The sequence below is a fragment of the Platichthys flesus genome, chromosome 22 (genome assembly GCF_949316205.1).
Source record: "Platichthys flesus chromosome 22, fPlaFle2.1, whole genome shotgun sequence".
In the NCBI taxonomy this organism is placed as follows: Eukaryota; Metazoa; Chordata; class Actinopteri; order Pleuronectiformes; family Pleuronectidae; genus Platichthys; species Platichthys flesus.
In genome coordinates, this window is record NC_084966.1 from 1,846,338 (window position 1) to 1,862,754 (window position 16,417).

General features: G+C 40.9%; 2 protein-coding genes across 3 annotated transcripts in view; one reads left to right on the forward strand and one right to left on the reverse strand.

The window, feature by feature from the left end:
• Positions 1–4,736, forward strand: part of LOC133933817 (fibronectin type III domain-containing protein 4-like) — a 28,605-nt gene extending 23,869 nt beyond the window's left edge. Inside the window, exons 6-10 of the mRNA XM_062381049.1 lie at positions 867–968; positions 1,643–1,745; positions 1,848–1,937; positions 2,181–2,347; positions 3,085–4,736. Coding sequence (XP_062237033.1) covers positions 867–968; positions 1,643–1,745; positions 1,848–1,937; positions 2,181–2,347; positions 3,085–3,126 — 504 coding nt within the window. The 3' untranslated portion in view covers positions 3,127–4,736. The remainder of the gene's footprint in view (positions 1–866; positions 969–1,642; positions 1,746–1,847; positions 1,938–2,180; positions 2,348–3,084) is intronic.
• A 2,769-nt stretch (positions 4,737–7,505) lies between these two features.
• LOC133933830 (4-galactosyl-N-acetylglucosaminide 3-alpha-L-fucosyltransferase 9-like) lies at positions 7,506–15,440 on the reverse strand. 2 transcript variants are annotated; one of them, XM_062381067.1, is made up of 8 exons: positions 15,361–15,440; positions 10,696–13,938; positions 10,285–10,400; positions 9,681–9,752; positions 8,942–9,033; positions 8,210–8,272; positions 7,835–8,118; positions 7,506–7,612 (listed from the first exon to the last, which is right to left on the reverse strand). In XM_062381067.1, exon 2 carries the CDS (start codon positions 13,936–13,938, stop codon positions 12,847–12,849), a length of 1,092 nt encoding a protein of 363 aa, XP_062237051.1. In that variant the 5' UTR covers positions 15,361–15,440; the 3' UTR covers positions 7,506–7,612; positions 7,835–8,118; positions 8,210–8,272; positions 8,942–9,033; positions 9,681–9,752; positions 10,285–10,400; positions 10,696–12,846. The 2 variants fall into 2 exon arrangements, with proteins under 2 accessions (XP_062237051.1, XP_062237052.1); XM_062381068.1 differs by lacking the exon at positions 8,942–9,033.
• Between the last annotated feature and the right edge of the window lie 977 nt (positions 15,441–16,417).

Genomic DNA, 16,417 nt, shown 5'->3' on the forward strand with positions numbered 1-16,417 from the left:
GAGGAACATCTACAGGCGACGCCTTGTTTTTCATTTCTCTTGTCTCTCTCCCTTTCTCCTTTTTCCTTTGAAGTTCCCTCACGTCTCTGCCATCCATCAACCCGGTGGCATCTTCTGGAAAACAAGAGGATGTAAAGCATATTCTGCCGTAACCCCAGAATAGAAATATGAATAGAGGGAGGAGGTGGGAGCAGGTGGGAGCAGGTTTTATCTCCTGTGCTGTGAGTCATCAGAAGTCGCTGAGAAAAGGAAGTGAAGAAATGCAGTTATATAAAAAAGCTCAATCAAGTTTATCTGCAGCTACTTTTTTTTTGAATAAGCATCAGAGGCGGAGCTCCGGCAGATTGCTCCTCGTGTCCAGTAACGAGCTGAGCTGCGTGTTAGTGGAGGAGAAACAGGACGATGAGCTCAAGGAGAAGCTCCACTCATCTGAGGCTGGTCCGAATCCCAGAGCGCCGGCTGCCGAGGTTCACACATTATGCAACAGCGCACACACACACACACACACACACACACACACACACACACACACACACACACACACACACACACACAACCCAATTTAAGACGCTACATCTGAAACTCCCAATAATCCTCGTTCTGATCCATGAATCCCAAACGATGACAGACACAAGGTTAATTGATGTGAGGCGACTTTAATGAAGTGAATCTGAGCTGATTCTGCACAAAGTGTCTGTGTTGAAGGCGTGAGAGAAAATCAGAAACAGCTCTTTTCAGACCAAATACAATAATCGATACCAAAGATTGTCCCCCATTAACATGCTAAATGTGTGTGTTTGTGTGTGTGTGTGTGTGCACTGTGCATACAAATGTGCGTTTTCTTGTGTGTGCACATTTGTGTCCAGCGGCAGGACGGCCTGATGCAGCGCTCCATCCGAGAGGTGAACACATCGAGCCGCTGGTGTGTGTTGTGGGACCTGGACGAGGACACACACTACAGTGTCCAGGTGGGAACACACACACACACACACACACACACACACACACACACACACACACACACAGTGGACTGACAATGTGAAATGTGCTATAAAGAGACATGAGATATGAGCCGAGCCGCTTCAGTCCAAGAACTTTATTAATATTAAATGTGATTTTACAAATGATCTGATTCATGAACCTCCTCTGTGTTTAAATAACGTTCAGAGTCTTTCATGTTTCTTAGTCATCACAATTCAAAGTGGCTGAAATCAGAAGCTGCTTATGAACTTTTCATAATCCATCACAGCTTAATTATTCAAACAGAGTCCGTCCTTCAGGCGGAGGACTGGGACTGAATGTGCTCGTCAGCAGGCGGACGTCCCAGGGAAGTGTCACCAGTGTCGGGGGGGTGGGGGGGGGGGCTGAAGTTTGACCTCTGACCTCCCTGTGGACGGGAGGGAAGTCAGAGGAAGGAGACGAGAGAGGAGTTCTCTGGTTTTCAAGGGGGATCAAACTTTTAGTTCTGATGGATTTTCACTTTCCTCTCCCCTTTTAACTTTCGAGCTCCGACTAAACACGCCCCTCACACGCCATTACATCACACAACGGCCTCCTTTGATGATGGCAGGGGGGGGGGGGGTCTGATAAACCTCAGTGTCTCCCTCAGAACGTGAGCTGTGCTTTGTTCTTCTTCATTCAGGTCCAGTCCGTCGGGCTGAACGCTGACAGCCAACCGAGCCGTCCCGTCCACTTCAGGACTCTGGAGAGAACCGACCACTATCCAGTCGGAGTCCTGGACCACCGTAAATACACACACAGTACACACAGTACACACAGTACACAGGTGTGGTTGTTGTGTTGTTGTTGTTGACGTTTGACTGAGCTGGATATTGATTGGTCCTCAGATGAACCGGCGATGGAAGGTCTGGGAATGACTCCTCACCTTCAGACAGGAGAGCTGCTCATCATCACCACGGTGCTGCTGCTGTGGGCAGGTCAGCCACTGTGTGTGTGTGTGTGTGTGTCTGTGTGTGTGTGTGTGTGTGGAGGACAATGAGTTTCTCATCACCTTCATCATCAGCATCATCAGCACCCCCCCATCAAGAGGACAAAGAGTCTTCTCTAGTTGTTTTGTGTCCTTCTTTGGTCACTTTTGTGTCTCTCAGTCATTGTGTTGTGTTTGTTTCTTTGACGTTGTCTACACTTCTTGTGTGTTTCTGTTTGACTTTGCGTTTCAGCCGTCATCGCCCTGTTCTGCCGGCAGTATGACATTATCAAAGACAACGACACCAGCAGCAGCAAGGAGAAGAACAAGCGGCCGCTGGTCCGAGCCACCACCACCTACTACAGCACCTCGGCCGGCAGCTCGCCCGTCTACCACAACGGAGCCGTGCGCAGCAGCAGGGTGACACACTCCTCCTCCTCCTCAGCTTCTCCTCCTCAGCTTCTCCTCCTCAGCTTCTCCTCCTCAGCTTCTCCTCCTCAGCTTCTCCTCCTCAACCTGAGCCGCCGTTACCAAAGCTAAATATAAAACATCTCAGCTGGAGCTGCTCGCTGGGTTGATGCCTGTGAATCAGTAGAGACGAGCTCTGTGAAGATGTTTGTTATCACCTGGTGGAGAAGAAGAAGAAGAAGAGCTGAGACTTCATGTGAACACAAACACAGCAGCAGAGGAAACTCACATCAAAAAGCAGATCAGTGAAAGTTCAGAGAGGTTTCAGTTCCTTTCAGGTCCCTGAGAAAGAGAAGCAACGGAGAGAGAAAGTTAGAAAAGTCTCTGACTGCAGATTTCTTCTAAATCCATTGATGCTGCAGCTGTAGATTTAAAATATATAAATATTATAGACATTTGAAAACTGTTGGTTTCTCTAGATTTAAATAAAGTTTTAGTAAGCTTTGGCTGCACAGGATGAATCCAGAATAAACTTTAGAGCTGTGGGCGAAGATTAACTGAATTAAAATTGTAATAATTAGTTTATTTAATCTATTAAAAACATGTTTTCATCGTCCCAGGAACTGAAGAGCACAAAGCAAATAAACTGAGTCTGACGGGACGTCTTCTTAAACATCCTGATGTTTGTGAGTCAGGCTCATGTTGCATCTCTTTGTGACTCATGTTTTGTCGTTGTGTTGTTGTTGCAGCTGCACAGAGCCTCCTCCTCCATCAGCATCATCAGAGTCTGAGACTCAGGACGGTTGCTGAGGCGGTGATGTGCCACATTTGCCACGAGGAGGCTCACAGGGATTATCCTGAGAGACGGAGAACTTCTGGACCTTCAGGACGAGACACAGATTCAACGTTTAACACCAGAAGTGAGAAGCAGCTCTGTGGAGGACGTGGGTGACTGCTGCCCTCTGGTGGCGGAAGAAGGCGGCATCACAGGAACAGCAGGAGTTTGGCTTCACCAGTGAAATATGTTCATCTGATTCTCTGTTGTGTAAAAAGACCGAACATTTGCCAGCATGTCGGCCGAGTCACCATCCAGATCCTGTGTGTATGTCTGTGTTTGTGTGTGTGGGGGACAAATACTGCTCTGTGGTTTAAATTTATTTTCTAATTCATGCTCAATAGTTAGTACTAACAACAGAACTGTATTATATGTAAGTAGAATCTGTACATACGAGTAGTTTAATAGTGAGTTCAACAAACAGTAGAATGTTTATGTTGGATTCAAAGGCAGAACTTGAATGTTTTATTTTTGAACAAACTAATAAATCATGCCACGTAAAGTGCAGCTTTAATCAGTGTTATAATGTTATTATAGCCAATTATTCATTGAATATAATTACTCTAGAAATGAACCAGAGTTGATCTCATCGTGCAATAAACTCCACACCAGAGGAATCGGTGGAATGTAATTTAAAATCGAGTGATTTGTCAATAATGTCACTGGGAGATGTGATAAGATTTAAACAGAAATAGGGTATTTTATGACATTTAAATGTAGATATTACAAGGACTACATTTAAAACCTGCAAAATAAAAGTTTGTTGCAGCTTTTTGAAGGAGGAAGACGACCTGTGGTTTTGTTTTTTACATTCAGGGTCATTTCTGTCTTTTGTTTGTGGAACCATTACAGTCAAATCCCTTTTCACTGTGTGTCTGATTGGATCAAGGAGTTCTTCATCTGTATATTGACAGTTATGATGGTATTACAGTAACGATTGTAGTAAATAATGACTCACGTGTTATAAATACTTCCATCTGTGTCAGTGTTGAAAGTGTCGTGTCTACACGATGTGTTTATTCAACTGTAAGTCGATGTGTGTCTGTTCTTTGACATGTGCTGTGTGACAGTGCGTGTTGTGGCCAGCAGAGGGCGCCAGATCTCTGAGACGCTGGACAGAAGACAGATGAGAGCAGATTTCTGTTCTGAGTATTTACTCTTTGGGAGGATGTACTGCATTTCTCTGGCTCACTACTTCAAACTCACTCCTCTTATTTGATTAAGTTAGTTACATGTGAACTCGTAGTTTGACTCCAGAGGCAGATATCGTAGGTGTCACGTGAATGAAACGTTTATTTTGTGAATGTTAATCAACAGGTTCATTGGTTCAGTATGAGAACCAGGTTTGGTCTGCAGACGGAGGCGCCATCAAAACAGGTGAGCAGCATAGTTATAGTATATTTTCATCTCATGACTATAGCTCTGGTTGATTTGAATAAAGTGTCACCCCCCCCCCCCCCCCCCAGGGGTGAGGCCTTAAATACCACAGGGTGACACTGAAGGAGAGAGTCAAGCGTCTGCTGCTTTTATACAAGTTGATGAAAGTGTTATGCATTAAATTACAAGATTAAAAAGGTGTCATGTCTTGCTATTCTATATTTTAGGCATTTCATTTAAACTGTGACATTTTTATATATTGATGTGGGAAACCGAAATATACTAAGAAGGTTTGGGATATGGTCCTCATACTATATGTTTTCATGTAGTATTGAAGTATGACCTTTTTATTATAGTAGTCATAAATATATATATATGAATTTACTACTACATCATTGCTTGCTTTTATTCTATTGCTACTGTAAGAGTATGATGTTTTACTATTCTGATACAATTGTTCAATATATCATCTATCTGTAGCCGATATACACAAGTGTTTGTTAGTAAATATGATTTCAATAGTACATCAAAATAATTCGAGAATTGTTAAATTAACTTTATGAAAAAAGTGAATGTTTGTATGAAAAGCAGAATAAAAGGACGGATGTATATTGTGCTGACGTGCAGAGGTGGAGCAAGCTACGTCACTTCCTGGGCTGAAATGTTTGTGTACGGATTCCCGCGGCTCCTCCACAGAACCGTCCAGCCCATCGTCGGAGGCGGGACTCGAACCATCTTCACTGAGTCACACGTGGTGTCTGGTGCTGGTTCTGGTTCCGCAGCAAAATGACCTGGCTTGACCGTTTTGTTTTTCTCTAACTTTCTACAGTCGAACTCCTTGAAAGCTGACTCACAGATAGTGGAGCTGATCCTGAACAAGAGTTAAGTGAAGGTTTTCATCACCTCTACATTATTCATTTTTTAAATCCTACCCAATTTGAGTTAGTAATCAGTGCTGTAATGTAGAAGCCGTCTCATTACTTCATTTGATTGTTATTGTTAATAAAGTCTTGAGTGGAAAACAGATCAAAGTTCATAATAAGTGACGTTAACCTCTAACCCTTTTTGACCCAAACTTCAGTCCCACACCAGTTGATCAGTTTATTCATAGAGCAGACGAGTCATTGTGAATAACTGACAGAGGAGAGGAAACAGGAGATCAGCTCTGTGGTGTAACTCAACTCATTAATGTGATGAGTGATAACCCTAACCCTAAAGCAGGTGAAATGTCTGAGGCTGCAGTTAATGGTCATTGATAGAAGAAGGTGAGGTTCAGAGTCACAGCTGTACTGATCATCTGTGACGAGCAGTGATTGACACCTGTCGCCCCCACAGGGCTGCTCATTGGGTAAAAACCAGAGGAATCAATCTGTTCAAACTGATTTTAAAAAGAGTTATGATCTAAAATCGTATCCTGGGATGTCGTCCTCTTATTTTGAAGGTGAGGACCTTCTATGTAAAGAACCTTGAGAGAAGTTATAAGTTGGTTTGGATAAAAGCTAAATGAAATGTAATGAGGTGTATTATTATTTCAAGTTATACAAGTCAAATTTAATAGAATTGTAAATTAAACTTCTGATGTAGAGGAAGTGAAACGCTCCAACGTCTGTTTTTGATTTATGCTTCATGTGAAACTGAACATCAGAGTGTTTAGAATCAATTTATCAATATAATGTAATGATATATAAACACTATGTAAATACATGTCAGGGCTTTTCATTCACCATAGTAAAATCAATGTGTTGTGTTCTGCAGACACAGTAGAGAGTGTCCCTGGAGGTGAGGGACGATGATGAAGACGCCATCGTCCCCGCTGCAGAGAAGACGTCCTGAAGACGGACACACAACTGCTGATTGAACAATAAACTACACCTGGAAGTTAATACACATTAATAGAAATTGTGCTCTGCCGGTTTGAAACCTGTTTGTTTAGAGCTCTTTGAAAACGAGTCGTCATTCACCTGCAGAGATTTGTACAAACCAGTTTGTGATGAAGAGTGGAGAAGAAAAGTCTGTTCATCCAATCTGGTGTTTTGTCAAAGATGTTCATTTGTCTTTGTTAGTGATTATAGAAAAGTTTGACAGATTTACTGAATTGATGTAAACGTTCCAATGTACAGTAACTCAGACCCAAGTTGTCAAAATAAAAGTTGTTGTATTCTGATTGCCACGACGGCAACAAAATGAATATGCTCTTACTTTGAAGAGAACTCCCCAAAAAGGAAGTGTTTCCATGAGTTTCGTCATATTGAACTAACCATGTGTCCAAAGTAAAGAGGGCATGCGAGGGGCGTGTTGCATGCATGTGTAAAACCTGACCAAAAAAAAAAATCGGTCTTTAACCTCATTTGCTCAACGTTCTACGACCCAGAGGCAAAACAAGGGGGGGGGGGGGGGGGGAGAGTCAAAAAAATGTGCCCGAGCGCACCTGGTCACTTTTGCCTTGGTGTCAACTTTGTGGACTGAACGGTATCATTGAAGAACAAATTGACTAATGTATTTTTTTACACAGCTGCTGTCTTGTGTATTGCTTCAGTCAGATTTGACCTGAACACAGACTTAGTGTTGCCATCAGGGGTCGAAAGAAAGAGCTGTGGGAACAAAATTTGTCACACAACTGGGAATGTAGGATTCACGTCCCTATGTAGTTTGGGCCCCTGGTCAGCGAGATGCTTTATGAGTTAGTGGCAGCTGTGTATCTGATTCCCAGAATCAATGTTGAAGCTTAATGATTTCTTTATGTAGAGTTAGGTGTTGGGATGAAGTTGTAACCAGTATTGGAGTAAAGCTTCTAGAATCAAACATGACTGTTAGGTCAATGAATATTTCATCTGATTGTAACAGTGCTTATTCAGAGTCTGGTGCTATTTGGGTTGGAATCTACCTGAAATGTCAGAGTGAAAAGACAACTTGGTTACATTTGACGCAACTGATGGAGTGGAGAAAGAGTTCCTGTAGTCAAAGTGAAATTGGACTTTAATGGACTCAGCAAAGGTACACGGTTCATTTCATTTGGCAGAACAACAAGAGTCAAGTTGATGTCAAGGAGTTTGGTCTGATGCAACCTGTGCTTGAGAGAGAAAAGACAGGATCAGTTAGATGCTTGGGAGCAGGTGAACAGGATCACATGTTAATTGTGAAGTTGAAGAAGAAAGACAATTAGACAACAAAGAGCATTTCTTAGAAGGGTGGAAAAGAGGGACAAGTTGTATTTGAGCCAAAGAGCTTTTGAAAGTAAAGTGTTCAAGACCTAGTAGGGCTGAGAAATGAATATTTCCTATACTTACCTAGCAAGAAAGGACAAGGGTTATGGCCTAAAGGCGAGAGTTTCCCGCGTCCCCGTGCCTTCCCCAGCTGACTACCATGGCCGACTACTAGGTCGAAATAATTCGTCTTCATTCTCCAAGTCTTCATCGGACGAGGCTGAAGCTCACACTGAGGCTCACGCTTCAAAGCCTACCTGGCTTTTATACCGACTGAGGCGGCTCCTGCACACGCTGCCAGCTCCACTGGCCCCGCCCACAACTGCAGGGAGCTAGGGTTGTGATTGGTTCAGGCCTCTCTTCGCCACCTGCACACAATTACACACTGATTGACACACTTGAACCACAACTGCTTGATTGTGACCAGACTAACAAAAGATGGGTTTCTTTTCCACTCACCTCAACAGGAGGAACAATGTAGTTGTAGGTCACCAGGCCAGGGACACCTCTCCCTCTTCGGACCTTCAACACCACAGATCAGTTACCACAACCAGCAAGACCCCTTCAATGACATGCAAACAGAACGACAAATAGGATCCCTACACATTAACTGACAACGCAACTGTGCTCAACAGTTCAATCACACACTCTTGGTACCCACCCTTTGTTTGTTTGTGTGTTTCTACTTTGACTATTTTCAAAATAAAGACTTTTCTCAAACACAAATGTTGTCTTCATTCATGTCTCATAAGTTTCCATTTTTCTAATTTCTAAACTGTCACCATCTCCAGATCCTTCAACTTAGTTAACATCTGACGTGGTTCTTTTGCTTTATTGAATTTATTTCATTTCTAATCATAGTAAGTACTTTAATAACTCTTCATCAATACAATGTCTATCTGGTGCTGCCCCCAGTAGTGTCATATGAATTCAGATTATTACTTTTAATTGACATATGAAGCACCTCAGATATAATAATCAAAACAGTGTCATCTGAAAACTAATTCAAATATGATTAGAAAAAGACTAAGGTTACGACTTTTTCTTTTTTACACTCAACTACATGAACATTTGTTTGGAATACTGCAGTCAGCATTCTATAGCAATATATAATCGCAATTCTCAATTCACTGACACTCATTGCAGCTGCCCTATATCGACACCAGCTGATCCTCAAAATGACAAACTCACAAGTTCCTTCAGGGTTCACAAGAGACTCGACGCCACCACCTACTGGTGAGAACTGGTGATGATGATGATGATGATGATGATGGCAGGGTCACCTGGGAAACATCAGTCTGAATGAAACTACTTTTCCACAACGCACAAAATCCAACAACACTTCAGTTGTTCACATGGATTTTAACGTTCTCCAACAGGATCTCATACATCACTCAAAACAGTAAAGTATTTATTCAAGATTGGGAGCCACACCAAAACAAATAGCTAATCTTCATATTTCACTGCCTGTCAACAGCAGCTTCTTGCAAATGCCCTTTCTTCATGATGAATCTACTTTCACTAAATGCATCGTTGACTCATCAACTACATCCGTCCACCAGGCTTTGTGGGAATCAAACCCATTTCAAATGACACAGAGGAACTAAGGAGCTCATTCAACAGGACCCTGACCTGCAGCTCAGCTACTGGACGCTCACAAAGCCAACACATCACTCAATAAAGACTCACTGACAGTTGCATTATAAGATACAATATGTGTGTGTGTATGTGTGTGTGTGTGTATATGAAAGGCCATATAACAAATCCTTCATACTTGGTCTCGAACACACCAGTAAACGGAGTATGTCCTCTACAATACGCCTTTCTTTCACTTCGTCTTCTCTTGATTTTTACTGTATATTATCTTCAGGTACTAACTCCAGCTGCAAGACCAGTGCAGTAGAAGTGTTGTGTTGTGAGTTGCATGTACCTCAAAGTCGTACTGAAGCGCAACGTCTTGTTTCTCTCACATCCAGTCCAGCTCTGGGTCTCATGTCTCTCGCTATAAGAAAATTCAAAAGAAATTACAATAAACATACATTTCAGTAACAAGTACTGCAGTACTTCCTTCCCTTATCATCCTCTTGATATTAACTGCTTTCATTCTGACAACTGTTCATATTTCCAGCTTCACACCTGTCATGTGCTTTATCAGAGCTCACAGAGGGTTCATTGTTGACTTTGGACACCTGCTCCAATTAAGTTCAAAATGACAACACTCAGAATCACTTCCTGTTTAGAAATCTCTTTTCAAAGTAACAGCACGTTGATTTTAATGTCCTTGTGCTGAGCAGAATTAATCAGCTGTGTGATGTATGACCAAATAACATCACATCTGTAAATCAGTCTAACTTGTCTAGAATCACTAACAAAGGCAAATTCTGTTTCAAGAACAACTTTGACTAAACAGCAGATTGGATGAACACAAACTTTTCCATCAGCTCTGTTCGTGAATGATGACGACTCACTAACGACCAGGCCTCGGTCTCAAACAGGCCCAGGACCAGTATTAAACATTATTTCTGTGTGTTAACTTTGAGGTGTGGATCATTGTTGTCGTCTTCAGGACATTTTCTCCATCACGTTGAGGACAATGCTGGCGTCTTCATCCTCCTCCTCCACCTACAGTCGCACCAACACTCTTCTGCTTCTGCAGCACACAACACATTGATTTACATATGGTGAATGAGAAGTGCCTTCTTATCATTTCTCACATGAATCTGTTGAAAGTGACCTCACGGAGCTCATCTCCTCTGTTTCCTTTCTGCTGCTCTATGAACATCAAAAAGGCAAACGCTGAAAGTTTCACGTCACTTATTACATTTTATTTATTTTACATTCAAGACCTTAACAAGTATGTACAAATAAAGTATGTTATGTCTAATCTCTGTACAATATTAAGGGGAAAGTCCATTACGTTTTGAATTACAACACTGATTACTGACCTCTATTTCTAACAAGTCATTCAGAGGTGATGACCAACTTGCACTTCACTCTTGTTCAGGATGATTGAAGGTAAAGTCAGGTACTTTCACTTTAAAGCATCTACAACTAGTTCCTGGTAAATGTTAAGCAGTGACACACACATTTCCTCTCCAGGCGCTTCTCTTCTCTCGGAGCTCAGTGGAAGTTTATGCTCCGTTCATTTTAGGACTTCCTTCATCACAGAACCCACTTCCTTTAAAACCCCCTTTCAAAATAAGATTCACTACCAACAACCCGCTTAGTACAGGAAATACAAATCAACCCTCAACAGTAACGTCATTAAATAAAATAACTTACAATTATAATGCCGATATTATTTTAGTACAGAAATATTAGGCACCTTTTAGGCCTGTATATCACAAAACAGGCAGAACAAGAGATATTTAATTGCTCCAAAAAAAAGTGAAGATGGTGCCCCCCCAAAAAAAATCATCAGGAAAATCATGTATCAGTAAATAATATGATAATTTTCCTCATAATATGTTGTTAAAAATTATAACAATATCCATATCAATAATATTTCTGCTTAGGCCATGTTCACTTTAGCTTCAGGCTTGACCATGATATAATGAAGTGGCATTCACAGCAGTAAATTAATTATTATCTATTTATCATGTAAAAGCAACTAATAACCGTGACAGAGAATGATCACAGGCGAGGCGACAAACGTTTGGATGTCTGTAGTTTATAAATTAATCTACAGCACAATCAACTTTCATTGAATAATCCTGCCCTCACCTTTCCCCGGGGCAATATTATACACTGAAATAACAGAAGAGGGCCTCTAGTTTACGGAGCCAATAACTCACCACTATTCAAGCCATTAAACCCGGATTGCCCAGTACTCATTATCGCACATTGCCCACAAAACAAAGAACAAAATAAAGAAAAACAAAGAAACCAGAAATCAAACCAATTAATTATAAAGAAACTAAATCTAAACAAGGCCAAATTATCTTAATTAAATCTAAATGTGGGAAAAAACAGTGACTGTAAATATTCTGCCTGAAGGCAGCCCCATGAAACAAACATGTTATGTTATTAAACAAGTTTATTAACATGTTTTAAAACATTTACTAACATAAAACACATTCTGCCATACCTTCAATTCATAAAAACAAAACAGTGACCCACGCCGTCATTATTTTCTTGATGACAAGTACAAAAACAGGAAAAGACAACTACACTTAATGTCACAGACACAATAGTATAGACTCTGGATAAATGTTCCAGCGCATTTTGATTGGACAGCATCTCGCGACCCCCCTCTGTGTCTCGAGACACCCGGGGGGTCGGGACCCCCACTTTGGGAACCTCTTCTCCAGAGAAACAGATTGCCTTCAGGCTTACACTGGGAGTTAGTTGGTGCCCATCTAGGTAACACAAGCCAGGCCCCTTTATTGTTCTACCTTCAAGCTGTATGTGGGTGCTTTATTGAAAGTACATGTAAGTCTGTGATTACTGCTACATAGCATGAAAAGCCAAATGGATGGTCATACAATTTTTATTTAGATCCAATGGCATAATTTCTGCTCTACAAATGTCTCCCCACCAAATGGTGTTGGCGAGTTAATTTTGAATCAAAACAGTGTAAAGCAAGTGTAAAGCACATGCTTGTCCCTTAGAGTTGTAAGTTGTAAGTTTATCTGTATATCGCAATGCATCATGGGCGAAATATAATTACAGTAGTTGACAAAATTTTTGTACACATTGTAAAATTACAGGCAAGTTGTATACTCATTAGCACAACCCCAATCAATAGAAAACCTAAGGAAGTCAGGATAGAAACTGGAAGTTAAGTTGTCTTTAAAAAATTATCAAATAAGATACCTGTAAACAAAGCAAAAATAAACGTGACATAATTATCCAAATGACCCCTTTAAAATGTATGAAACCTATTTTTAGATGGAATATTTATGTATTCAAAACAACTTAAGGTGACTTAAACCAGAGAACATTTGCAACACTATTTTCATCAATAACATCAACGGTTACCATGTGAATTATATTGATTAATTAAAGCAGTACTCTGGAAATGTCAAAGCAATCACACAAATTCAAAGTATATGTTCTAGTTTATAGTCTGTCAAATTAGGTTCTCACTGTAGTTTTCATGGAAAGTACCACTCATAAAGATCATTGATAACATTGTATTCTTTGTACTTTGAGATGTGGTCACAGGCGAGGCAGACGGGATGAATGAATTCTTTGCTCAAGGTCAAAAGATGAGGAGTGACTTCATAGTACTTTCTCCACTCAAAGTAACTCATGTATGCTTCATGGTCCTTGTCCAGGCGTTGCAGATACTCTGCCATACCTTTGGCATCAGGGAAATCATTAACGTGAATGAAGGAACCATTGGGAAGGAACTGCTCGTAGTTTTCCCTTGGTGGACCCAGAACTACAGGGACGGTCCCTGCTGCGAGGGGCCCATTGACCTTCTCCGTCATGTAGTCCACATGGAGCGAGTTCTCAAATGAGAGATAGAACTTACAACTCGCAATGGTTGGGTAATAGTCTTCATGTTTCAACCGGTCCCCATTCAAAGCAACACCATAGACATCAACCTTTATGTGTTGGGACAGTTCTTTGTAATAATTCTGTCTCGCAGATGTTCCAGTAGCTGGGTTGCTGTTACTGACAACCCAACAAACCAGTTTGTCTTTCTTGGGCAGAACAAATTCCTCATTGGTCTCTGTTTCCTTGATTGTGACCTCATCTCTCACTACGATGTCAGCATCTCGTCTGTAGCTCAGTGTTAAGTTGAACAGATTTTCCAGACCTGGTATTTTCTTTGTGTTCGTGGGAGATTCCGCATTGAACCAAATCCACTTCTGAAAATGTGGACGTGGGTCCTTGGGCATGTTTTCAAAATTTAAGCTTATGTTTCTCTGGTAGAAGAGGATTCCCTCTGCCTGGCTGTACAATGACCTGTTATCAGTCAGAATGCAGTCATCAATGTGGAAGTGGCTTGAGCAGATTTGGAAATCAAACCTCGCACCAGCAGGCCAGAACCACAGCAGAACGATGGGCTTTTCAGTTGCCCCTGTGGCTTCATAAGTTTTTTGATCATCTACTGTGGACATAGTCTGACATGTGGGAGATTCAGCCTCTAAATATACCAATAAAGAAATAACGCAGCAGATAAGGCCAAGGATAGCTAAGTTTACCAGGAACACCATTTTAATGGAAGGTCCTCTCATCTGTGGAAGAAAAAATAAACTATTGTCACCTCTTAAATAACAACATCATGACTTCAATGGACCATTTGCCAATACAGTCAGCTTTGGACCTGTATCGAGGCACAACAGGCCCGATAAGCTTCACATTTTCGAGCTTCACATTTAAGCAGCGTGCTTGGTGCTGAATTAAAAAGCATATATTGCCAGCAAATTATCGTTAAAAAAACTTAAGGAATAGATTAGACTGTAGGATTCATTGAATTTGATTGCATAATTTGATTGAATAATATGTATGTGATTTGCTGCCTATCACTATTGTTGCATATCAGGTGGTTTGCTGCACCCCAGGTGCTTTAATTTGTATATACTTTGCAGCCTAATGAAATTGTTGTATATCAGGTGGTTTGCTGGGTTTAAAGTGTTCAATTTTGATTTTGTTTTATTTGTTACCATGTGCTCGCAGGAAATTCAAGTTCACTAGGTATATTCCCTACAGCCAGGGTGCCTTTGAGGGGAATGGCCTCATGGTTACGGAAGCAAGGTCTGCACGTAGCAGCTTCAATACATTACATACATTAGCTTCACTAGGTAGTATATTCTCCTGCAGGCCAATGCACCTATGGAGAATGGCAACACCGTGCTGGTGATGGCGCACGAATAGAAGATACTGATCCATTACATCAGGCTCCAAATTTGTTCAGTTCTAATAGTAATGGCTCATTACTTCCATCATATATATGTAATCAAATGGGGGGGGGAGTGACTAAGTCGGAGCCTAGATTTGAGGAACACTTCTATTGTTGGAACAAATATTTGAACGTGAAACCGACAAACTTTAATCTATAGCAATTTCTCTCATAATGTGGCCAGTTACTCAACACCCCCCCCCCTCTCTCTTATGACTTCTCAGTAGGAAACATCCCTTGTGCACATGTAAAATAGTGGCACGTAGTAAGAACAATAAATGTATTTCCATTTGTCCATTCTTGCTTTAAAACAGAGCTGCAAACACAACGAGGAGAGTTAATTATCCTAAATAAATACACATTACTACGATCCCTAATTTAATTACATAAGATCTTCGATTTCCAACAGGATTGCTGACAGCTCATGATTACATAAACTGACTGTGGTTATTTATGAAATAAATGGAAGTAAAAAACGAAATATTCCCAAATTTTTTATAAGAAAAACTGATCCACATATTAGTTGATATTTCTCATGATTATAAATTCCAGTCGGATTGATCCATTAACTTCTTTCTTTCAGTATCCATTCCTAAGAGTTTGTTCATAATCAGACAAATGGTAAAAAATACTGACTCAATAATCACTTGATTAGAGGTTTATGTGTATATGAGATGGATATATTACAGAAAAAGTCAATCCTCTTATTCTTAAGAAGAATTAGGATTTTCCCAACTGAATAAAAACATGTTCTTACCTTTCATGCGTAGTGCCCGATTTGATACTGGCAGGCTTTCGTTATAAGATGATACACCTCGTTCTGCTAGGGCTCCCTTCCTACTAACCCTACAAGTAAAACCAGTTATACTGAATGTCTGCTCTCCTACCAGCCACATAATACCTACTGATGATGTTTGACGCCTGTACACAGACTTTTTTTTATTGTGGTCCATCTTTCACACTGCTGCTCACAAGTTAATCATACATGCTGGTGCTACTTTTTAAACTTTATTTTGTAAATATATTGTCAATACAAAGCTTTTGCGTGACATAGACAGACCGATCCCGGCCAATTTATGAAAAACACCTGACAGGTAGCCAAGAAGCTGAGTAATTAATGACTTATTAGTGTGTATGGTAGCTAGAGCTGTAGCTGGGATTTGTACCAGCCATAAAGATAATGATAAATGTTTTCTTTGGAGATGCGGTCACATAGGCATGATTGTTGAAATGTCATATGTTAAAATAGTTTGAGCAACGCAGGGGGAGAGTCCCCGCTAAGACGCGTTCAACAGAACAGAAATCTTGTTCAGGTGAGCAACCCAGTCTCATCAGAAAACGTTCAGTGGCAACGTTGGTCCACTTGGAACGACGTTACCATCTCACATTCTGGCCTCTCAGAGTGTGAGATGGTAACATTTTGTCAGCCCATTGTTTTGCATTGGCGTGTTCTCACGTCCCGTGACTCACAAGTTCCCGTCTGCGGAGAGGAAAACATGGCGGATATTCCTTGTTTTTTCAGATAAAAATATAATTTAAACTGTAAACTGATATTGGTATGAATTCATGTTATTCTCCTCTTCACAAGAAACAAACAATCCAAATTACCTGCAGAACGCCCTTGATGGAGGCTTCAGATGCATCGTCAGACTGGCGAGACAGCAAGATGCCAACTTTAATGCCAATTTATTTGTGTAACATTCTGTGACCAAATGTATAGATAACTTTTTGTAGATTGTAAAAAAAGATAACCCATTTATTAAAAAAAAACTACACAAGAATTACCGCACTGCGTTGTATGACTCCGCTAACCA

Bases quoted from the DNA above. Each gene is read 5' to 3' on its own strand.
- LOC133933830 (XM_062381068.1), bottom strand. From the start codon at position 13,938: ATGAGAGGACCTTCCATTAAAATGGTGTTCCTGGTAAACTTAGCTATC.